Genomic DNA, 25,296 nt, shown 5'->3' with positions numbered 1-25,296 from the left:
TCTACAACTTTTGTGTACCATTCAAGAATTTTACCAATCTTTATACCCTTTTTAAATAATAATTTTGTTTTACTTCTCAAATATCAATAATGTTAGAACACATTTTTACTTGTATACTAATCCATCAAAAACTAACCTTTGAAACCTTGTGAAAGGCCGTTTAGCTCTTTCTGTTGATCTCTTGGCCTACCCGTCTTAAATCATCCTTGTTTTTTTTAATAAAAACATCATTTGCAATGGCTTTTCAAATTCAAGAAAGCCGTTTAAATAAATATATAATTAAAAAACTGAAAGAAAAAAGGAACGAAAAACAAATGGCCATCCTCAACTTTTAAATAAGTCCATCCATTATGTTGTCTCTATACCATCTCTTAACTACTATTTGACCACTATCCTTTTTTCCTCCATCCCTTAACTAAGGGACGGAACCTGCAACGCTCCGTCCCTTAACCGTCCCTTATTCCGTCCCTTAATTACTATTCATTCAATTTCATTTTTTATTTTTTTTACAACCCAATTCAATTTAAACAAACACAATTCATTAAAATTAAAACAACATTACAACTTAAACTTAAAAAAAAGAAAAAAAGACATAATTAAAATTTTAAAAAAATAAAAATGACATAATTTAATCTTCTCCGCCAAAGTTTTCCCAAATGTGCTCAATTAGATCCTCTTGGAATAGATGTGTGTTTGTGTGTGAAATGAGTATGAAATAGGATTATTTATAGAGTAAATAAAAAAAATAAAAAAAGAAAATAAAAAATTAACGGTAACATTACCGTTTGAAAAATAATTTTTTTTTATTAAAATTTGTTTTTTTTTAAAAATGAATTATTGCGTCATCCGTGACGACGCCCACTCGCGGGCCAGCGAGTGGGCGTCACGCATGCATCGGGGGCGCGCCACGTCGCCCGCGCGCGTGACGGGCGGCGCGTCCCTTGTCTCGCGGATACGGGCTATGGGACGGGCTGGGGACGGGCTACGGGACGGGCTGGGGACGGGCTACGGGACGGGACGAACGTTGCAACGCGTCCCGCGCGTGGAACCGTCCCTCCGGAACGGAAGGCGAGCCGCGCGCGGGACGCGTAGTGGATGCTCTAACCCAAACACACATATGACTCATTTAAATTCTCGAAAAGTGTCGATTGTGACAATTTATAAGGGCTCAGTTTGGTTTTTGTTTATTTTTGTTGATTTTTTATTTTTTGCTATTTGTGGTTATCATTGAAACTAACGTTCTTGAGCGTTTTTTTTTTGTTGCCTTTGGTTGTTATTCTCTTGTATAAGTAAGGGTTTTGATTAGGATTTCGTTTCTTGTTTTGTCGATTGGACTTTTGCTCTGTATCATGAACTCGTATCGCCATTAATTTTTCGGTTCAGCGTTTCATTTTATTACATCAAATCCAAGCTTTTGGAAAAAGCCAACATCACAACAACACTTCTCCCATGATAATGATTTATTTATTTTAAATCAACGTTGGAAATGATACAACATGCTACTATTTTGTAACCTGAATCTAAGCAAAGATTCTTGCAACATAATTTAAGATTCCATAAAGCTTAATGACTAAGCTTTTCTCTTCCCTTTGCTTTTGAGCTGTTTTGTTTTCTCCCGTAATAATGCATATTATTATAGTATCACTAAAAATTAAAATAGAAATAAAAATACAGATTTCTTGGATTGCTGCCACTTGGGACTTTGATGAAAAGAATTCTGCATCGGATTAGCACAAATTGATGTAAGAAAAAGAGAAGATGACAAAAAAAGCTTTGTTTAGTTGTCATTTCAATAGAACAGTGGAAGAAGCAACACTTTTTTTTCTCTTTTTTTTATACAAATATTACTAATTATTAATAATATTATTATTAGAATTTGTTTAATTGCATTATCTCCGTGCAAATTGCAGCAAATAATGTGGGACATTATGCAAAGAATTATGATTAAGAAAATGGACTGTTTTGTGAAATATCTAGAAATGCAATTGAAATCAGCAGTTGCACTTTCTAGCATCATTGCATGATTTGAGAAATTTTATTTTTTCTTTTCTTTTCTTTCATGTTGAGGATTTGTAGATATAAAGAAATCCACTACGAGAAGTAAAGGGTATTTGGTGTTTTTGCTTTTGGCTTTAAAGCTAGAGATGTGATTTTGATATATTTTAGGTCACTTGCCAATTTCGACACAATCTTTATTAATTTTGCAACTATAGTAGTATGATTTTTGGAACTTTATAACTCCAACTATTATAATAAAATTATTTTCTTTCGAAAAGCAGCATCTATGTGTCAACCATTTCAATATACGAAAAACAATATTTAATTTGCATTGTTATAATTGCAACGTTTGAAAAGCCGCGTGAAAGAAATATCTAGATATATAGAATAAAGAGAAAATAGTAAAGAATATAGAAGAATTGAAGAAAAACAGATAGCTAATTTAGAAGATCTAGAATACCTAGATATGTGCTCTATATAAAATTTCAACATCTTTTATTAGTTAGGAGTACTAGTTAGATGAATGATGAATATTTAGTAATTACTATAAAAACAATAAAATGTTTTAGGACCCCATTATTTCCTGGATCTGCAATTGACTTTGTTAGCTATCAAACACGAGCTCGATGAGTAAACTAGTAGCCAAGATAGGATCATTTCAATCAAAAAAAATGCTTGAATACACTAGACTACTTCATTAATAGGTTACATTATATCTAAAAAATTGCAAATAACAAATCCATCCATTTTTGCATCAAATTCTAGGGCAATTCAGAGCACAAGAAAACATCCTATGCCACACGAATTAAATGACTTTAGGATTTTCCAAAAAGCTATGGTTCCAAAGTTGAAATTACAAGTGTCAATGGGCTAGTAGTGTCCTAAAAGGAAACCACAGTAGAATGTGATGCAATTCTTGCCACATTTTTTTCTGGGTTATTAAATTAGTTTTATTTATTAAAAAGTTGAAAGCTTTTAATATGATTGGAAGCTTTTGAAGGTAGCAAAATATTAGTTGCTAATTTCACATGTAAAATCTTCAATAAGATGTGACATTTTTTTAGCATAAGATGTCACATTTTTAGCACAAGTGTATAACCATGGATTGTTCATTTTCGAATGTATATTCCTCCGAGGTTAACAAAAGTATTAATTCACAGCAAACCTTATTTTGGGCAATATTGTCAATTCGTAAATGTTTAATGATTTAATTCGATTTAGGTTCATATCAATGCTTAGATATATCGTTTTTATTTCCTAATGTGCTCAACTCATATTGCTCCCAACTTTATAGAGAATAATAGTTTAATAACAAGTTCATATATTTATGAACCACCTACCTCCCATTATTGATCAAGCTTTTTTTTTCTCGATTGCTCCTTTCATATTTATACATGTTATCTTATGCTCTCATCATATCTCTTACTTTACTCTCTCAACTTCACACACAAAATAAAGTTGCATAAATTCTCGTGCCGCCTAAGGAAGGGGAATAAAGCAAATTTGAAGAGATTTTGCAGTTGAAAAGCTCTGACTCGTCTTTACAGAAAACACACAGTGACCATCTTAGGTCATGGGAATGTCAATTGTGGTGGGGGCGAGGTTCTTCCAAGTGAGACTGTCAATGCATCTATTAACCTGCAACAATGGCCACACTCTCTCATCTCTCTCTCGTGTTTGCTCTTAACTCTGTGATTAATGTCTGAGTATAGTTCCCGAACAAGGTCATCCTCCCAGACGAAAAGATTTCTCCTCCATTTATCCGTCTCCCAAACTCACATTTCATCAACATGACATGATAACAACACGATATCCTAAAGCAACCGAAACCATCATGTCCTTATTTGGCTGATCTGATAAGGACACAAACACGATAGGTCTTGACACTAACCCATTAATTTCGTGCGTGTTTATGTTTCCACATCATGTCGAAAATTATCAATTCTAAATATTCATAGACATATTTGAAAGGTGAGGAGGGGCGATGGGGGCATTTCAGCCTTATCCTTCACTATAAGAACAGGATGTGAACAAGAACAAAAAAATAAAATTGATGGAAATTATGCAAAATTACCGAGACAAAAGGCCGTCGATAAGCCACGAAAATAGAAATCGACGGACTTGCCATCGGTACTTACCGGCAGTGATCCGCGAGGTAAAACTTTTTGCGACATAAGATTTTACGACAGCCCCGATCTGTTGGTAACACTGTTTACCGACGGATATATGCGGACGAATATGCCATTAATAATGCTGAAAATAGTCCTCAACCCACTCTTTCACTTCCCAAAAAGTTGCATCAAACGAATTGAAGGCTACATAAAACTAGAAAACAATCTTGTAACCAAAATCTTTTCATCTCAGCTCAAGTTAATGGAGAAAAAAGTAAATAAAACCACACATAGATACAAAACTAGAAACTTCTTCAACAATTTAACCTAATTCGAATAAATAGGGCAGCAGAAACCTAGGCAGATTTATACTTCACAAATTCCAGAATTTGTGCAACTAAAAAATATAGTGTCTAAAAAAAACTGCCATATTTTTTGACTCCGATTTTAACTCGCAAACTCCAACTTTTTTATATATTAGTTTACTTATTGAATAAATTGCATGTATATATAAAATATGAGATAATCTCGGATCTTATAGTTCTACAAATTCGGTATTTCTCAACAATACCATATTTCATTCTATAAATACGGGATTTTGAAGCATTGCTCCATTCTAAAATCCCTTTTTTTCCCATGCATTTTTAGCCGGTAAAGAAATAGATGAGAATCCACAAAGAAATGAAACAAAATTAGTTTTTGTTTCTTGATTACTTTTTAGTGTGCCAAACTCAATAAGTTAGAAAGGGTTTTTTGTGCACTTGTACGAGCGCAATTACTATTTTTTCTCTTTCTCTCTCATACATACACATATAGATAGTTTTCACACGTGCGCAATTACTATTTTTTCTCTTTCTCTCTCACACGTACACATATAGATAGTTTTCACACGTGCAAGTATAAACTTCCCTTATTCTTGAAACTTAATTTATTGTTTTTAAGATATCACTGGGAAACATCTCTTGCACTTTCATTGTCCAAACAATACATAGAAACACCACTTAGATTAATTAATTTTGTTATTTAAAACAATTAGGGTTTATATAGTAACATTTCAATCAAATCTTTATGGGGCCTTCACCACCAAAGGAATTTGGCCATTTTCCACTTTTTGATATTGATCATCAATTCCTCAAAGACAATCCACCTCTCATGATGAATTTTTCCACACTAGATAATAAGACATTGATCAAGAACAATGTGGCCTTATCTCCGGAAGAAACCATGATGCAAAACCCTTCTTTTTCTTCGGGTTCTTCGTCGGCTACTTCTCCCCCAATCCTTCATGAAAACCCTAACACGAAGCCGGTGGATGGAGTTTGGAATGATGGGATGAAAAACCCTTTTGGAATGAGTGATTTTGGAGAAGAATTCTTGCGGAATCCGGCCCCATTGATGATGAAGATGGATCGAGAATACATGAATTGGCAACAGCAAGAAACAATGCAGATAGTTCAGACAGATTTTAAGGCTTCCGAGAATAGTGCTAGAAGATATTCTGATAATTCATGTTTTGTAAATGGGAAAAATGATGAGAGTTTTGCAAAGAGTGTGGAGAGGAGGCAGAGAAGGATGATCAAGAATCGAGAGTCAGCTGCAAGATCGAGGGCTAGGAAACAGGTTTGCTTTTCTTGTTCGATTATGATAATATTGAATTTTCGATATTATCAACTTCAATCTCGTATTTTATTTCATAGTTATATTTTTATGGAATTCAGTTGCTATATCGGTTCAATCGGAATTGAGTATCCTATTTTGTGGTGCCCCATTGACATCTCGATACTATTTCCAATAGTGAAAAATAATTATTGATATGTATTTTCCATTATTCACTTATCAATAATGATTTTTCATTTATCCCTAGCCTAATTAGAAATAGGATCGGCATTTAGATTTCGTATTCAATTTCAATTTCAGTTTCGTATTTTCAGCTTCACTTGAAATTGAGTATCCTATTTTGTGGTGTCCCATTTAAGTCATGTATTCTATTTCCATCCATATTTATCGGGGATGGAGAATTATTATTGATCCTTTTTCACATGAATATAGCATTGGATGTTAAAGTACATTAGTTAATGAATGATCTCTTCAGAATTATTATATCCAACTAGAGCATATTATGTCTGTGCTTGTGCAGTATTTTAATTAATATTAAATATTTTAATTATACTGATAAATGTTGATTTGCATTGAAGGCTTACCTAAACCAATTGCAAGAAAAGGTGAGTCAACTTCAGACATCAACTAAATTGCTTATGAAAATAAAGGTACTACTTAATTACCTTGTTAATTAATTAAAATCATTAAAACACCTTTTAAAATCTTCAATGCCACATTAACAAGCCAATCAACCATGAGATAAAAGGTAATCTCAAAATATATTTTCTTAACCATGAGATAAAAGGCCCCTAAAATAAATTTAAAGATAAAATGATGATAATTAAAAAACGAGAGTAATAATAATTCCTAGTGAAATAAGTTAATAATATTTTTTTCGAATTTATCTTTTTATGCTTATGTACAGGAAGTCTATGCTATTTGGAATTCAAGTTCGTTATCTACACCAAGATACCAACTCAGACGCATCAGTTCTGCTCATTTTTAGCAACATGCCTTAATTCTTTATTTCATTTTTTTCCAATTTAATAAATTGAAAAATTCTTATTTATATCTATTTCTTTTCTGCAAATTTAACATTTGCAATTTTTGTATCCGATGAAAAGAGTGGTAAATGAATGGAACAAAAGTTACTCCTATTTTTTCCCTTTTTAGGGGATATAAGGTTTAGCATCGCAAAAGTTATATGTTTCATGGATCTTTTGAATAATATTTAAGTTGAAAAGGATAATAATTAAGAGTTGCAATTTGATTGGGTGTGGGAGTTCTAGAATAATATTGATTAGGTATGAAATTAAAGTAGTTTTCATTAGGGTTTAGATGAAATTATTTAGATAGATGGAAATCACTCGAATGAATAAGCTTGACCGGCCCAACTCGATCATTTTTTTTTGCTTTGTATGAATAGTTATTAGTTATTTATATATAACTTTTACTGATATGATACTTACTGCATTCGTCCTATGCTAACTGATGCAGAGATTAAGAAAGTGACGATTAGTTTGCATTAAATTTCTCATGGTCAAGTATTCTAACAAAATTAAGTGAGTGTGTCCGTGATACCAACTGATACAATTCTCGTTGCTTGTTTGATGAACGACCAGAAATTTGGAAGAACGGGGCAGAAGACCGTTACAAATGGATGAATGACGCCACAAAAGAGATAGAGGAACCGTCTGATAAGTCATGGGATGGAATGAATGACGCCGATCAAGTACTCTGACAAAATTAAATAAGTGTCTCAAGTTGAATTTTAAATGATACGTAGATGATTTTTTATATGTAACTTCAACTTATTATGTTTTTTTAACAAAAATGACATCATTTTTGTTTAGTTAAACATTCCAACATGCAATCTGAGATCAATATATACCACATTATTTTGAATATTTCGGCATTGCTCATTAGATTCAATTTAAGGAAAAATCACTTTATGGAAAACTGATTATACACCAAATATTTAAGAATATTGTTACCATATTCAAAATTGATGATAATATAAAACCTGAACTAGCCTATAATCAATGTATTGTTTTTTTTTTTGTAATTAATAGGAAAAATCGTATACAAAAATATATTATTACACGATGGTTCGACAACTATTATGTAAATTGATACCATCACATCCACTACAACTATGAGACAACTTACCAACAAGTAAAAAAAAATACAGATGTTTTTAATGTCACAGTTGTAATCGAGTTTCTTTTATTCCAATATTTATTAGAGTACATTTAAAATGACTATGAGGAGGGCGTGTATAGTAAATGATGGGGACCTATACCTATAAGTACTTACTTATTAATCAATTTTCAAACCACCATCTATATAAAAAAATCAATAAACAAAAAAAATATTGAATGCAACTTATGAAAGTTGCCCAAGAATGAAAACAATTGAATTTGATTCCTGTAAGTAGGCTTCACATAAATGTTTATTTCTTACCAAATTTGTTGTAGAGATCAAATGATATTGTTTTGGGCCTAATATAATTCAAATAAACATATTTGATATAAAAATAAAATAACCTTTCAAATATTCTATTTCAATTGCATATACTATTTTTTTCGTTCGCATAATTCACGTATTCAAATGTATAAAAAACGGTAAATTTTCAATATTATTTAAAATTTTAATTATATATCTTAGCTATATTTGGTATAAGATGCCCTACAATAAGAATAGGCTGATTTTTGTACAATTGAGGTAGGAATGCTCTTCACTTTTTCACACAATCTATTCGTCACAAGTATTTATGTTGGCGATATTTTTGAAATATTATAGTGATATGATTCAACACAATCATCTAAAGTTATATACATTGATGATTATTTATTGATTGAATAAAATAGGTAATAAACTAAGTTAATACTGTAAATTATAGGGTGAGCTGAAGTTATAATAAAGTTAGATACTTATTCCTTAAATAGGTTTTATCATCCTCAAGTGAATGTGTAAATACTTAGTAATCGTAAATATGTTTCTCAATTTGATTTGACTTGAATTTTAATAAATATTGAGAGAAGCAGATGTAAAAAATTAATGAAATATATCATACGTATTACTTGATGATAAGAACATAAATACGTTTCCACTGAAGTCATGGTTCATATCATATCCAACAATTGGTCCATAAATATTGGTAAAATAAAAAAAAAAGAAAGAAAAAGAAAAAAGAGTTATATTCTTAGAGTGTGGCCCACCTAGCTTTACTAGGAACAAGGCATTTGATTCTATTCCCCCAATTTTATTTAACTTTTTTTTTAATCTAAAAAACACATAAAATTCATTCCTCCTTCAATTTTCATCTTCCTCTCAACTACTCCTCCACTCCCTCTCACCTTCTCTTTCAAGTTTCAACCAACACACGCCACGTGGACTCTCCTCTTCTCTCTCTCACACACTCCCACGCACGAAGGTGCAGAGGCGCATTTTATCTTCACCCCTTTTCGACGTAGAATTCCCTGCCCATTCCGCCCCCTTTCCGTGGACTCAGAGCTGCTTTTACGGTCACCTCTCTCTCTCTCTCTCTCACGTTGTTCTTCTAAAGCATTGTTTTCTGCATATCGATAAGCAATTGTATTTCTGCATCTTAATTTATCAGTTTTTGAAATCAGGCGGTGAGCTCCCTCCTCATCTACATCTTCTTCACTTCACTTTCTCGCAAAAGCTACTTTCCGCCTTCTTCAATCCTCTTTCCCCTCACCTACTTTTCTTCACTTGTGTGTGTGAGTGAGTGTGAATTGCAATCACACACACTGGCACGGAGATTGTGTTTTCTACATGAACCAGATTTTACATTTTATGTGTTTTTTCAACATTAATCGTATCTACTGCAAATTAATTTTTGTTTTCCCTGTTAATCGATCTCGTTTAAATCTAGCATCTGAGAAAAAACTGCTTCGGTTTCAGTGAATTTTCTACCTACTTTGTTCTGATTATTCAGTGAATTTCCGGCGCAGGTTACCGCAAGATGGAGGTGACAGTTAAAGGAGCTTCACTAACGTGCGCGGCGGGGCCGCTTTCCTTCCTACTCCTCCTGCTCAAAGCTCACCTGCTCTACACAGCTCAGGTTTTACTTACTAATTTCAACTCAAAATTATTTAAATGGTTTTCAACTGTTTTTAGCAAAATTATTTTCAAGTTTTAACTTTTTGTAACAAATTTTGTTTATTTTGTGTATGCTTATTCTATAATCAACTAAACAGTTTCACAGCACAAAATTATAGTCATACAATGTTCAATTAATCAACCATTTTTCACTATACCAACAAACTTACTCTAGAAAAAAATCTAAAACTGTAATTTTTTGTAATTTAATATTGGATGAAGCTGAGTTTTGACTTTTTTTTTTGGTGATTTGAAATTGGTGTTTTTTTAATGGTAGCTAACGTGCGCCGTGTGTGGAGTAGTTGAAAATAGATATTAGAGTGAGAGTTCCAATTTCTTCGTCACGGACTCCAAAGGGAAAATAGAATTTAAGTTTAGTGCCATTTTGAGTTCCGGGTTGGTTGAGGCTGGGCCCCCTACCCCACCATAATAATATAGGCCCACAATCATGGCCTTAGTTAATTTATTACAACTGCTTGACAAAATTAACACAATTATTACAACATTAACAACCTTGCTTTCCCTTGCCTAAAAAGAAAACCTTTTTTTCTGTTTTCTCTCTATAGTTAAATAAACATAAATAAGCAATAAAAGTTAAAAAGTCTTCAGAAAAAAAATTAAATATTTTCAGTTACTATAATTGTCTCTGTAAACATATATATCTACAGTGGAGTTCTGTTTTACTTGCCCAAAACTTAATCGTGGAAGAGTGCCATATAATATCAGTCATGTCTTACTAGTCTTAGCCTCTCACCTATAACAAAAATAATTTCATACTATAACGAATTTAATTTTGAGTAATCAAACAATCTCAAACTCTAAAAATTGAACCCTATATAGTATAGCCTATGGGGGTTAAGGGGACTGTAGTTACGTAATTATTATTTTATTATTGTTACTGAATTAAGAACTCTACGAAGTTTTAAGTTCCAAAATTCTTAGTCATGGTAAAGTCAATAACTTGTGTTACTTTAATGTTGAGTGGACACAATTATATTTTTAATAATGGGAACATCGATAATAGATTCGAATATTCGTTTGAGGATATTTTCAATGAACCGCATATACCGAGGTATGGGTCGGTTTAACGGGTCGGGTTCGAGAAATGAGGTATGATTGTTTCAAGAAATTGAATATTAAAACGTATTAAGTGAATAATTATTTTCACATTTAATTTCCTTTTGAAAAATAATAAAACTGACGAATGTGAACTTATATCACTCTGTAATATGAGCTCTTACTTCTAATGCTACTACTAACTAAATATAAATATAAATATAAATATAAATATAAATATAAATATAAATACAACAGTTGCAGGCCGTTACAAAATTACTGATGCTGACTACAACAAAAGACCAAACAGAAGCTGTCGACACTGAGGGAGGAGCTGGAGAGGACAGTGACGGCGAAGCTGCGGCAGCCGGCGGCTCTGCGGAGGACGAAGGTGAATATTCCGAGGAAGGCGAACAGGGGAACGAGGCTGACAGCAACGATAAGGCCAAGAAGGGGCCGGGAGGGGCCGGTGAAGAGGATGACGATGACGAAAACGAGGCTGCCAATGGGCACGATGACGAGGACGATGAGGATGACGAAGATGATGAGAATGAGGACGGAGACGACCCTGATGCTGCTGAGGACGAGGATGAGGAGCCGGAGGATGAGGACGAGGAGGAGGAAGATGAGGAAGAGGAGGAACTTCAGCCTCCGAAGAAGAGAAAGAAGTGAAGCAGTGGTTAATTTTATTAGAGACCTAATTTACAACTTATTTCACTAGAGAGAAGAACTTGGGCTCTCAGTTGCTTAATTTTACTTCATGTTTTGAATTCATATCCTACTCTGACAATATTTGAGCCAACAATATATCTCTAGGAAGAAACTTATTTCGATTCAGTTCTATCTTTTCTTTACTGAATTCTGTATTTTTAACTTTCTATATTTTTCTTCTGTATTAACCATTAAATATTCTAAGGAGTGCAGTAATAGTATTTTATGCTTCACAGAGTAAGCAAAAGCAATTTCTATCTCAAGGAAGAAACTCTTCAACTTTATACAAATAGGAGTATGTAAGTTTTTTATACAAATAAACTACCAATTATACAGATAGCTTCTACTGAATCTCACAGAGCTACTAATATACAGATTTAACACATTAGATTACAGCATGCATGTACATCACAGTAGAGTTGGAAATTGTTACCTCAAATCTCCATACCTACTCGAAATCATATATTTACACAATGTCGAATCAGCCGAGAAGCTTTTCATACTCCCGCTGCGTTACCTTGTCAGTGGAGAAGGTTGGTTTGGCAGTTGGCAACACTACAGGCAGACAGTAGGCAAACATGAGCTAAGGTTATCTACAATCCAAACCAACAGAGTTTGTAAGTCAAGATGATTCTTACCAAATTCCAAGGTAGTTTCAATCATTTCTTTGTTGCATCGATGAACATTGCTCGAGTCCAATGCTCCACGTCTTCAGTATGTGATGGAGGAGGTGGAAAAGTAGGATGCTCCACCAAATCCCATCCTTCCATTAGGTTTTCATTCTTCCCATACTCAGGAAACTCGTTGGCATAAACATAGCTGCCAGTAAAGCTTGGGAGATAATTATCAAAGGCATTTCTCTGCAGAAAGGAAAATTATCAGTGAAAGAATGGGATGTCAGATTGCAATGCGTTTTTTTCATATTCAGGAGACAGATGTGCATTGTGTAACTAAGACGACCGCTCATAAAACAAAATCTATAATAAGATAATAATTACAGAAGATGGAATGGGGAAAAGTTTTGAAGCATATAATGCTTCATTATAGGATAGTTATGAACCCAGAAACAAAATCTAATGCCCTAGAACTCATACATTTACTATCACCATGTTACATAGACAGGAGATTAAATAGTAATTAGAATGTATACCATTGAAGGCAGTGCATGTGCACTCTCCATCAAAGTGCTCGATGAAACAGTTGATTCAACATTCCATACGGATGTGTTCAATTGTTGGCAAGACTTGGACCTGCATGTTTGAATCAATATCCATTTCAAACTGTAAAGCATTTGTGTAATTTTCTGGAAGTAGATAATCTTCCAGAGTAATAGAGAAATTAATTTGGACATGTAGTTTACATGAAGTTGCATATATTATGTGCACGGTGAAAAAATAAGATGATTGGAGGATGCTTATACCTTGATGATGCCATTCTCAGAGATAAAACACTTCGAACTTCCTTTGAAGAAGATAGTGTTGTCAACAATCTCGCAAATGTCTCAAATGTAGAGGCATCCGAGGGAACCTCCAGGCACAAAGAGTTATAGCAATAAGCAGTTAGGCATGCCACACTTTTCTTGAGGAGTGATATGCCCTTCTGCAAATCCTTGTGTAACTCCACTGAATGTGCAGAAGCAGAAGAATAATTGAAGCTACCACCAGAGGAATCTAAACAAGGCTTCCTCTCAGACTCCATTGAAGCCACGCCAATAATTGAAGCCACGCTTTTATCAGACCATGATGTTTCACCACCAGTAGTGCAAGAGTTTTGGCGAGGAATAAAAAGTGGATACTCACTGTTTAGCAGTAGAAATTAAGTTAGTACAATGGTAGATATTTTTATAATCAAGTAGATACAAGTGAATAGGGGTCGAGCATCTGTTTAGTGTACATTCTACTTTCCTCAGAAGGAAGGGGTGTATAGTACAATTAACCGAAATCCCCACCACTACAACTCTATCCAGTATATTACCTTCTAGATGATGGACGAGCATCCCAATATGACTCCCGCTGCCATATCCGAGAACAGGAACCCTGATATACATGAAGAATGATGAGACTCAACTTGTTTGTAAAGCCATTCAAGTAACAGAACTTCCAAAAAACAGGGAAAAGAGGAAAATATATAACTGAGAATATCAATTAAAAACAACCAAATGATTAAATATTTGTATTTTATTGCTCAAACTTTTGTACGACTTGAGCACCTGACTAATAATTTGACTGAAACATCTAACTAATATCTAAACCAACAATACTGATTGACGCAGTGCAAATTTAGGGCTGTTATCTCAATGCAATTTTACAGCAGAAGATCATTGCACATGTTCTTCACCATGATCGCACTTTTCCTACATGTTATTGATCTATGATTATTGAAGTATGATCCTAGCTACCTAGTAAGAACTCCTTCAAAAGAGTTGGTGTCTTAAACCACAGTCAGCCGAAATAAAACTCAAGAGATATCATAAGAGCAGAAGGTAAATACTGTACATACCGCAAACCCAGAGTTATGCAGAGCAGGAGAGCATACAGCATGCAGAACTAGATTCAAAAGTTGCACCATATACCCCAATGAGGCGGCAAGTTCCTCGGATGGAACTGAGTGGGGATCTAACCTTCTTGGCAAGCGTGCATTGGAAATTGTATCATATGGACCACTATAACCATCTTTTCTCTCTCCATCAATAAACACCTGCAATTAATTAATAACTGTGAAAAACTATTAAGAGCGCCAGCTCTACCAAGAAAATTAGCTCAGTCTAATTGCTTGAGAATCATAGAGAATATATATATCTACAGGCATTCAGAATTTCAGATATCAACAACGATAGTGCTTCATCTAGATGTCCAAAATAAACCTCTACGGAATTTTCTTAGGAAAGAGAACAGCGAGAATTGACATGGTGAAGACCAGTGACAAAATAAGTGAAATCAAGATTGAAGTTTAAACTGAAGATACCTGCCAACCTCAAAAAATAAAATAAGTTTCCCTACCCATTTGTATACTGTATGCATTAATTTCAGGAGCTCATCATAAAAAAATATAAATATAAATATAACACAGTATAAAGTCACCCTGTCTAGACAAACTAGGAATAGATCAATAGAACACAGTATAAAGTCACCCTGTCTAGACAAACTAGGAATAGATCAATAGATACGTAAAATGGAAGTTGATTAAATGCCAAAAGTGTCGTATGAACTACAATATCAGCTATCAAAACAACAACAGTGATATTTAATTAGAAAAGGAAAGGTTTCAGGAAGTACCCGACGCTGAGGAAATAACTTGCATATCTGCTTGATAATGACAGATTGTTTATGAAGGCGTTCAGAAGTAATGGCCATCTGAAATAAGATTTGTGGAGCATTAATCTTAGTAGAGATGTAAGTATGATAAAGTACTAATAGTAAGAGGTTTTAAATAATGACTGAATAAGTTTTCTTTCTTACATGTCCCAAACTCTGTGTGCAGATAAGATTAGGATAATATTTCTCGATTTGCTCAGTACGATTCTTTTCCACCTGCAGTTTCATATCAAACAAGAAACTTTATAAAATGGAAAAATGGCTTCTGGAGAGGAAAACTGAGCTAACAGCTCTAAGTTTCCCTGCATAAGAAAGATAAATGTAACTTAATTGTTATACCAAACTCATTGCTGACTCAAGCACTTCGTATTTAACTTTTAGATCATGAGACAACTTCTCCATTTTAGCCCTTCCTGAAAAAATTCAAAAAAATAACATAAACTAAATTGAGGATCACGAAAAAACAAAATGGCAAGCATCTAAACTCAGAGCACCAAACCTTGTGAAACCTGTGCTCTTTGAAGTCTGAGCTTATCCCTCAACCTAGCTAATTTCTCATTTTGAATTACCCTCCAACTATGTTGATCATCAGCCTTACCCTAAAACAATAGAAAATAAACAATTACAAAGTTTAAACCTATGAAATATATATACCACAAATTTAGTCACTTTTTTACACATTCCACAAACTTTCACAAAATTATGAAGGTTGGTATGCGTATACTAATACACGTTTCACATATTGCTAATCAGATTACAATAAAATAGCAAAATCAATTGAAAAACTACATCACACATACCTTCGCCACCAGAACTTGAGTCAGTCTCGAATACAGCGAATCTCTCTTACTCTTCAACAACCTCAAATTACTATTGTACTCATTCAATCTGATCACAAACCGCAACAAACACACATCAGTTTCTGCTAGTAAACAACATATGCTATCTCGAAAATTATTAGTGTTACGAACAATGCGGTGGTAAGTACACAATCACTAAAACTCAAACCACGAGAATTTACCTGTAATTAACGCATACATGACAAATTGAGGCGATATTATAGTTCTCGCAAATGGCGCAACAGCTCGTTTTTCTCGTCGTCGCCGTCGTCATCATCTGAAATCGCAGAATTAGACTATCGCTTCCTTTTCTGTTGGAATTCTTCCTCTCCGAGCTTAAAAATGATTGCTTGAACAGTAATTAGGGATTGTATGTGATAATGGCCAAGGTTTTTGTTTTAACTAGTACTACTAATTCTTTAATTATTAAATCAATATCAGATTAGATTCGAGCATACTACTATTATTTTTAACGTAAAATGAGTAGATATCTACAAAAATAGAAAAGGGATAAAAACTGGATTACATTATTCAAAATGAAAACAAAACAAAATTTTATCGACAAATAACGTAAAAAATAGACTAAAGGCCCAAAATGGTCCCTAACATTTGGCGTTTTTTTGATTTTGGTCTAAAACATTATCTTTTGGATTATTCGGTCCCTCACATTTGAAACCGGAGTCAATTTAGTCCTAAATTGACGGAATTGGTTAAAATTGACGGAATGTCACAGTCAACGCGATTTTAGTTGATTTTGACCAGATTAATAGTTATAACTATGTTTTATTAATGGCTAATACCTAATTAACCTAATTAATCAAAAACTTAAAAATGTAAAATTTAAACATGAAAATAAAAAAAATCAAAATTTTAGAGGAAAAGCGACGCACAGCACAACGTCATCCGCCTCCTCGTCAGCCACCTCGCCTTCGAAACCATCTATGAGCACAGCAAATACGCCATCGCCACCAACAAACAATCGATCCACTCGCTTGTAATGGCGAATTCAAACTCTGACCCTAACCATAAAAGCAACGAAACAGAGGAAAAGCATCACGGCGTCGCCGGTCACCCCATGGACAATCAAATGCCTAGCCAAATGCACAATATCGTCACCAACACCTTGGCTATGAAATCCACAATGTTGCCGGTGCCGCACAAATCTGCAGCATCTCCGTCTCCGATCAGCCACTCCGACCTCGGGGAAAAAAACGGAAAATCGAATAAACAACAGAGTCACCAGTTCATCAAACAAAACAAAGGCCATGGATTACCAGGATCCAGCATCAGACGCAGAGAATTCGAAGATCCGGCTACTAAAACAGAGATGAAAGCGATGGCAGCCAGAGCCCTACGCTACCTCTGCGCAGGAAACGTATCCGTATGCAAAAGCATAACAGAGTCACGCGCTCTGCTCTGTCTCGCCGTACTCCTAGAAAAGGGGGAAACCGAAGTGAAATACAATTCCGCCATGGCATTGATGGAAATCACCGCCGTGGCCGAGCAGGACTCAGATCTGAGGCGATCGGTGTTCAAGCCGACTGCTCCGGCGACGAGAGCGGTGGTGGATCAGTTCCTCCGAATCGTCGAATAGGCAGATTGCGAGCTCCTAATCCCTAGCATTATGTCAATTGGAAACCTAGCGAGAACGTTCAGAGCAACGGAGACGAGATTCATACCGGCATTGGTGAATCTGCTGGACGACAGGGAGCCGGAGGTGAGCTGCGAGGCGGCGGCGGCGCTGAACAAGTTCGTCGTTCATACTGCTGTGCTATCTAGCGATGCACGTGCCGGATAGTGAGACGTTGGCGCAGGAAGACGTGTTGATAGCGCTGGAGTGGTCGACGAAGCAGCAGCATCTGATGCAGGATGAGGGCATTGTTACGCTCATTTATGAAGCGAAGAAGAGATTCGAGCTTTTTTTTATTTTCATGTTTAAATTTTACATTTTTAAGTTTTTGATTAATTAGGTTAATTAGGTATTAGCCATTAATAAAACATAGTTATAACTATTAATCTGGTCAAAATCAACTAAAATCGCGTTGACTGTGACATTCCGTCAATTTTAACCAATTCCGTCAATTTAGGACTAAATTGACTCCGATTTCAAATGTGAAGGACCGAATAATCCAAAAGATAATGTTTTGGACCAAAATCAAAAAAACGCCAAATGTTAGGGACCATTTTGGGCCTTTAGTCTAAAAAATATTAGAGTACTAGATTAAGTACGGATGGAATAAGTATTTCTTTAGATCATGTACGTATTATATAGAAAAAAAGTGTTTTTTTTAATAAATTAGAAGCTTGAAATACAAGGCATGGTGTTGCCTCAAAATAGAAGAATGGAGTACTGGTAGACTTTCTGCTGAAGCTAAATAAAATAGTTGTGCTATATTTTTTGCAAAATAATGTTAATTAATGCAGAAAAGATATTCAATAATAAGAATTCAAATTTCGTGATTGACAAAATATGACACTTTTTATCATTGAATATAGTTAATACTGAAAAAATTATAAAATCAAAATTTGAATATTTCTAGCCTATCCAAAATATAATGGGTCGACCCAATTGACATTGAGTATTTACTAAAATCAATAAATCAGTAAAGTATAAAAAATCAATGGTGACTCAGATAAAAAAATCAATGTAATCAAAATACACACTTTATTTGACCGAATTAACATGAAAGTTTGTCACAAATTATGTCCTGAAAAACTGACCGAACCGAACCGAACCGAACTAAATTACACGAGGCTCTATGTAAGTAGTCTTCTCCGGCACTTCCTCAAGCAACATATAGAGATAAATATCAAGCTTTGCACAGGAGAAGCCGGTTTACCATAAGTTCATCGAGCTTTGGCTCTACTGGAAGCACACCCTGTTTGCTCTACAGGGGCGTTGTGCTGGAGCGAGATATACAGTACAGGCGATATGCATTCGATCTCACATGAAGTTATCTTGGATGGCCTTCTTTAACTCTTCCAGTTTCCGGATAATCTTTGGGTTCATCAAGTCTCTGGCTTCCCTTACAAGAGTGCCCTCCCGGCTGAAATGGTAAGCATCAATTATAGAACCAACCCATGTATGCAGCTGCTCCGGTGTCCTGTTAGATACACGAGTTTTTTGTCATGTGAAATAAGCAGACGGGTGAAGGGGAGTAATGCCGCCACCCCTTAGGGAGAGGAAAAGATAAACGAAAATAAGAGGAACAAGTTGTCATGAGTTCTCAATAAAAACACATACGTGTAGAGGTTGTCAACATCCATTCCTTCAAGTTCTTCTCCTGGTGAGAAAGCATCATTTAGTGCACTCATGCGCTCTTCAGGGTCTTCGATTGTTAGTAGATACTTAAGTATCCTGATTTCTTTAGGCATAAGCCTCTGGAGATTACCTCTGGATGTTTTGTATAAATGATACAATACATCTTTAACCTGGGAAAGGTGAAAACAGCCACATTTAGATAAATATTGCAGGCTGCAGCCAAACCATACTAAACGAGTTTCACATCTATAAACAAACTAGTTTTAGAAGAGCTATAAATATGCTAGCCTTGATTACGATGACTGAATACTGATTAAGATCAATACGGTGATAACTACACACTATCGCGTTGGTAGGAATGCTCTTTGTATTATTAGCTATCATGATGTAAGTTTACTAAAAGTAGAAAAATGATGTATCTAATAAGCCAACAAGATACCTCGTCTTTCATCATGGTTGACTCCTTGGCAGCAGACCAAGCTTTTGTAATCATGAGGACGAGTGCAGAATCCAGTTGATTTTTTTCAGCCAAATTGTCAATCTTCCGGCAAGCAGCATCTACAGATGGAGAGTTAATGATATCTTGAAATTTCAACTCTGCAGCATTTATCGCTTCTATACTTTCGGTTGCAGTATCATATGCTTGTACGGAAGCTATGCATGTATTCCCAAGTTTCGCAACAGCTAGTCATCCAAAAGAAGAGAAATGTTAACATTTTTTGAACAGGAAATTAAACACTATCCAGCCTGCAATTGCTTGTATAAGTAAGAGATATAAGGGAAGCAGTAATCGATGAGATCCAACATGTCTAAGTATCATTAACATAGAGCACATGTTGGGCTATGGCTGAGTGACATGAAGTCAGTGATTGATCACAGATCAAACATATTGATCTTAGACAATAACTCACTGCAAACATTTCGGCAGGACCCCTTTAAGTGCCTTTAAAGCATTTTACATATAATTATATATTACATGAGGAAGAAAGGACCAAAGCTTGTCCAACATTGACAGTAAAATCTATAAAAGACCGCAGCATGTTAACCATGAGATGATATCATAGGCACGTTTTTAGTCAGCCAAAGCTCATTATTTCAAATAATGGTAAAGGGAGCAACAGAAATATGATAAATTTAGATCTATCCTTCATAATAACAGTAAACTAATCGATTCAGTAAAGAGTTAGCCTCACCATTTTGTTCTGTTGGATTGTCATAGTACGACTCTGCCACAGTGTTAAGATGAACAAAGAATTCTTTCGTGAAGTCTTTACGGCGCCGAGCTACAATTTCACCAACCTCAGATGGTGACTTTCTAATTGCATCAAGCAGCTCATTATGCCTTTGGGTATCATCATCAATCTAGACAGAAAGCATTTAGGTCATTTTGCAACATGAACTAACTCTAGTTCTACAGACAATATATCAAAGAGTCCAAGACAAACATACTCGACCCAACTAAACGTATAAGGAACAAAATCTTGTTCTGCCCAAAGATCAAAGATGATCTACGCAACTTTATGCATACGTAGATCATTCTAAATAAGGCAATAAATATACTGAAAAAATAAAAGGACCACATTCATAGTTTCATTATGTTATGGAAAACAGGATATGTACCTCTTTGAGCTTCCTTGCAAGCCGAAGTAGCTTGTGCTGCATTCCAGGATCATTCTCACTATCTGCTCGGTCCTGACATCTCTTGTAGAAGTGGGGTCGAATATTATCCCATTCCTTGCTAAAAATTAATAATCTCCTCCAATCGGTCGGTGCAGGCTTATCAACCATAAAGACACCAATTAATTTGTCACAGATGCGAATCATTTTATTCTCATCCAATTGTTCACTATCCTTATTTTTGTGGTTTGCATCATTTGCAGTAACAGCACCACCTTCTGCAATATGTTCCTCAGCAGACGACACATGTTCCTGAGATGAAACATTCCCTGCCGTTGTTGCATTATCAAGACCAGCAGTACGCGACAAACGCCTAAAATTCTCATGTGGCAGTACGAAGACTGCATTCCAATAGGAGAAACTTGAAGGGGTTAATCACAATCCTTACTGAAAGAAATTACAATCCCTACATATACTAAGATTGCTATAGCGGCCGTTCCTTCTCTTATAACTACAAAACCTCATACTCAATTGCTAAGGACCTAATTTCCCAATTTATAACACAATCTCCATTATATAAATTCCATCTTATAACTACAACAAACACATAAATTCCATTACTAATTTACTAGTCAGAAAAAAGATAGTAATATCAAACTTCAGAATTCTACCTCAAGTATTTGGAATCATGTATCCTACCCAAATACCTACAGCATAATTCGAATATCAGGAACAAATAAGCATCATTATCAGCTCTAGCTCTACACCAATGCCAATTTCTACCCAACGCCTGAACTCAATTTAGCCTTCTGGCGCCAAAATTCGATTCAATGCACAATATTCGAATACCTTTGGGTTTATAAGCGACAAATAATGAAGAAATATTCCGAACGGTAGTCCTGAAAACAGGGAGTGATGGAGAGAAGCTTCTGGAAGCGGCGGCGGCGGGTCTTGCGGCTGAAACAGAGCAGTATGAGCTGAGAGGAACCGAAGCCAGCTCCATTTTTCAGTAAACAAAGGATTCTGATAATTACCGCAAATCCGCTACTGAATCACTGATTCTATCCTGGTTTAATTTAACCTAAAAATAGTAAAGAAGACGAAAAAAGGGGGAATATGGATATTTATTCCATTTTGTTGAATTAACAAAAAATAAAATATTTATATAAATTTATTGCAGGTGATTTGAATATAGACACGATAATTAAATTGATGTGAGGTTCGGATAATTATCACCAATATTATTATTGCTAATAATTATTCTAATTGTTAATTTAACGATTATGGTTTACTTGAGTACTAATTAAAAAAAATTGAATTAATACTTTGTATTAATAATATTTTGATTCTTAAATAATTATTCTAATTGTTAATTTAAGATTATGGTTTACTTGTGTATTAATTTAAATTTTGTAGAATTAACATTTTGTCTTACTACTATTGTATCCAGTATTTTTCAATTTTTATTACTCGTATTATTATTGTGTCTATGAACGTGTGTCATGGCTGGATTTGGTCTAAATCTAATTATCGTATTGACACGACAATTAGTACTCTCTCCGTCCCAAAAAGATTGTCTCATTTTTCTATTTCCGTCCATCCAACAAAATTTGTCCCATTTTTTCCCCTATTTTTGATAGTGTACCTCATATTCCACTAACTCATTCCTACTCACATTTTATTATAAAACTGATATATAAAAATATGACTCACATTCCACTAATTTTTTTAACTCACTTTTTATTACATTTCTTAAAATTCGTGTACGATCAAAATGAGACATTCTTTGTGAGACCGAGTTAGTAATTACCCAACACATACTACTTGCAAGGTCATTATTTGTTGCTTGGATGAGTTTATTTTGCAACCAGTTCCATTTTTTGACTTCTTGAAAGCTGCATTTCCAATTACATATCGGCCCAATTCAAATTTTGATCTAGCCCATTTAGTTTTCTTACACATACTGTATTTAGACCAGCCCAGATATATTTTTGAACTGACGTGACATCTACCGTATAAGTGATATATTACTACGAGTAAGTTTATATCAGTAAAGTTAGAAATTGTTTTGTTCCTTTATGCATTTATTCAAAATTATAAAGAAAATTAACAAACCAACCTTTAATTGTTTTTAAGTATAATTTATAATTTAAATAAGACTAACGTGCTATAATGAAAAGTAACTGCACATTACATAAACTATGTAACGTAACATTTCTTATTAATAGATCAATCATTGACTAGAGCATATTGATAGCTAACTCCATCCTGATGAAACATGTGAAATACAACAACTTCTCATATCAAACACCTTCCAATTCTTCTCCAATCCCTCAGTAAAATACACACGATTGATGGGGTGCGTACTAAACAAGCCCAACAGCAATGACGGCCCATCAGCCCAAAGCCCAAGGAAGAGTATGAGTTCGGCATTACCAAAGAGTTCGGCCTCAGCCTACAGCTCGGTAAAAGCCAACCAATCAAGCTCTGCTCTCAGGTCGGCATCAAGCTCTACTCTCAGATCGGCAACCAAAGCAGTTCGGTCTCAGTAAGAGTTCGGCCTCAGCCTACAGCTCGGTAAAAGCTCAGGTCGGCATCAAGCTCTACTCTCAGATCGGCAACCAAAGCAGTTCGGTCTCAGCATTCGACCGAACAAGGAGTTATTGGACCCATACTGGATTTCCACAACTTCCAACACACCCACTACCACGTGGTGTCAACTCAGGCCACGATCGTAGGCCATGACCTACACTACATCCACGATCTTAGGCCATGACCTACACGACATCCACGACTTAGTGGTGATGCAAGCCACGATCTTAGTTCAATGTATAAATAGAACTTAGATCTGATATGAGAGGGTGAGAATCTCTCTAGAGAAAAAATCATATAGCAAGTCTGTGTTGTAAGCTGTAATTTGCAGATCAAGCAATACAAACCTGCCCCCATTTCTCCCCGTGGACGTAGATTTACCTCAGTAAATCGAACCACGTAAAATTTCCGTGTCATAATTTATTTTTACGAGCATTCATCATCATCAATAATTCGCGGATTCATCACTGGCGCCGTCTGTGGGAAGCAGAGAACCAAATTTGTGATAAAGCGAATTTTTGACCATTTTTTCCACCCAAAAAATGCATACCAGATCGCAGAGTACCCGTATTCCTGCCCGTGAGAACCAGAAGGAAGCCAATCCATCCCATAGGTCTGGAAAACAGCCTAGGGATAAATCCACCACCAGTTCTCATGGCGGAGGAACAAGCCGCTCCAAAAATCGTCCCACTGAGTCTTCCCAGCAGCCCGATTTGAACGAGGCTGTCAAGCTGTTTTTGGCTGAAAAGCAGGAGGAATTCTTAACCTTCCTGCAAAAAAGCCAAAAGCAGCCGGAGACGAAAACGGCGGATTCTCCCTCTCCCTCCATACGAGACAGTCACTACCGCAGTAGTGTCATGTCTTCCAGGAGAAAGAATCCTCGGTACCGGAATCACAGGAGAACTCCATCTCCTCCATACCGAAGAAATGTCGGGTTCGCCGTGTACGGAGCATTGAGGACTCCGTTCTCGGACGATATTACCCGAACTCCCCTACCACAGAACTACCGAACTCCGTCGATAACCTATGACGGACTCGTGGATCCTCATGATTTCTTGGGACGCTATCAATATAACATGGCGAACCAGGGTCTCAACGAGGTCCACATGTGCAAGCTGTTTCCCGAGCTGCTCACCGGGAACGCAAGAAGGTGGTTCGATAGCCTCCCCCAAGGCAGCATTAGATCTTACCGAGATCTAATGGACGCATTCCATAGGAGTTTCTTTCAGAAAGCGGAAGTCCGAATCACTTCGGCTCAGCTGCTTTCCATTCGTCAAGGTCGCGACGAAAAAATCAGCGACTTTATGACAAGATTCCACAAGGAATGCCTGCAAGTAGACGATCTCAACGATCTGCTTGTCATCTCGGCATTCCAAAATGGAATCCTGCCCGGAGCTCTCTACAGGAAGCTCGTTGAGTGCGGTCCGCAGACAGCTCAGGAAATGTGGGACATTGCGGACCAGTACTCCCGGGCCGATGAGGCAGACCGTCGCAAACGGTCGTTAGACAGCTCATCGTCCCGAGGAGACAGAAGGAAGCCCGATCATAGCGATCAGGGGCATCCTCGCCGGACTCCATTTGAAAGAATTCAAAAGGCTCCGGTACAAGACAGATTGGGACCCCGTCTCAATCCCGAGAAGCCGCCCGCTCAGTTCGTACCGCTGAACAAGCCGAGAGCGGAAATTTTCGAACTGCACTCTGACCTGTTCGAAAAGCCAAAGCGGATGACGAAATCAGCCGCGCGCCGACCCCGGGATAACTACTGCTCCTACCATCAAGACCACGGTCACGATACCGAGGAGTGCAGAAACTTGGCTGCAGGTATCGATGTTCTTGTGAAGGCAGGGACATTGAAAAAATACCAAAACAAGCAGTCAAAGAAGAATAAAAAGCAGAGAGGCGCGAACTGCGCTCCTCAGGATCCGAAAAGGCAGCCGGATCCCGAAGACGATGACGAGCCGCAATATGATGGAGTAATCCAGACTATCGACGCTCTCCCTGCCGGGAAGACCAAGTCGTCCCTGAAGTCAGAGCGCAGAGGCTCCAATCGAGAGGAGCCAACGCATAAA

General features: G+C 36.1%; 3 protein-coding genes across 3 annotated transcripts; 1 reads left to right on the top strand and 2 right to left on the bottom strand.

Annotated features, from left to right (window-relative positions):
* The first annotated feature begins 4,789 nt into the window (after nt 1-4,789).
* On the top strand, nt 4,790-7,399 carry LOC121764932 (protein FD-like). The gene is made up of 2 exons (XM_042160965.1): nt 4,790-5,729; nt 7,331-7,399. The coding sequence occupies exons 1-2, from the start codon at nt 5,178-5,180 to the stop codon at nt 7,370-7,372; spliced, it is 594 nt and encodes a 197-aa protein (XP_042016899.1). The 5' UTR covers nt 4,790-5,177; the 3' UTR covers nt 7,373-7,399.
* Nucleotides 7,400-11,096: 3,697 nt separating this feature from the next.
* Nucleotides 11,097-16,159, bottom strand: LOC121765110. Its single transcript, XM_042161152.1, has 12 exons — nt 15,939-16,159; nt 15,718-15,805; nt 15,417-15,516; nt 15,257-15,330; nt 15,062-15,133; nt 14,879-14,956; nt 14,103-14,300; nt 13,578-13,639; nt 13,024-13,401; nt 12,754-12,853; nt 12,242-12,463; nt 11,097-12,158 (listed from the first exon to the last, which is right to left on the bottom strand). The coding sequence occupies exons 1-11, from the start codon at nt 16,031-16,033 to the stop codon at nt 12,263-12,265; spliced, it is 1,446 nt and encodes a 481-aa protein (XP_042017086.1). The 5' UTR covers nt 16,034-16,159; the 3' UTR covers nt 11,097-12,158; nt 12,242-12,262.
* Nucleotides 16,160-18,365: 2,206 nt separating this feature from the next.
* Nucleotides 18,366-21,730, bottom strand: LOC121765869 (uncharacterized protein At4g37920-like). The gene is made up of 6 exons (XM_042162144.1): nt 21,485-21,730; nt 20,639-21,036; nt 20,212-20,380; nt 19,458-19,702; nt 19,001-19,188; nt 18,366-18,860 (listed from the first exon to the last, which is right to left on the bottom strand). Exons 1-6 carry the CDS (start codon nt 21,636-21,638, stop codon nt 18,701-18,703), a joined length of 1,314 nt encoding a protein of 437 aa, XP_042018078.1. The 5' UTR covers nt 21,639-21,730; the 3' UTR covers nt 18,366-18,700.
* Nucleotides 21,731-25,296: the final 3,566 nt, after the last annotated feature.

Source organism: Salvia splendens, chromosome 14 (genome assembly GCF_004379255.2).
Source record: "Salvia splendens isolate huo1 chromosome 14, SspV2, whole genome shotgun sequence".
NCBI classification, from domain to species: domain Eukaryota; kingdom Viridiplantae; phylum Streptophyta; class Magnoliopsida; order Lamiales; family Lamiaceae; genus Salvia; species Salvia splendens.
The sequence above is the reverse complement of the archived record's forward strand: the minus strand, read 5'-3'. Positions and strand labels throughout refer to the sequence as shown.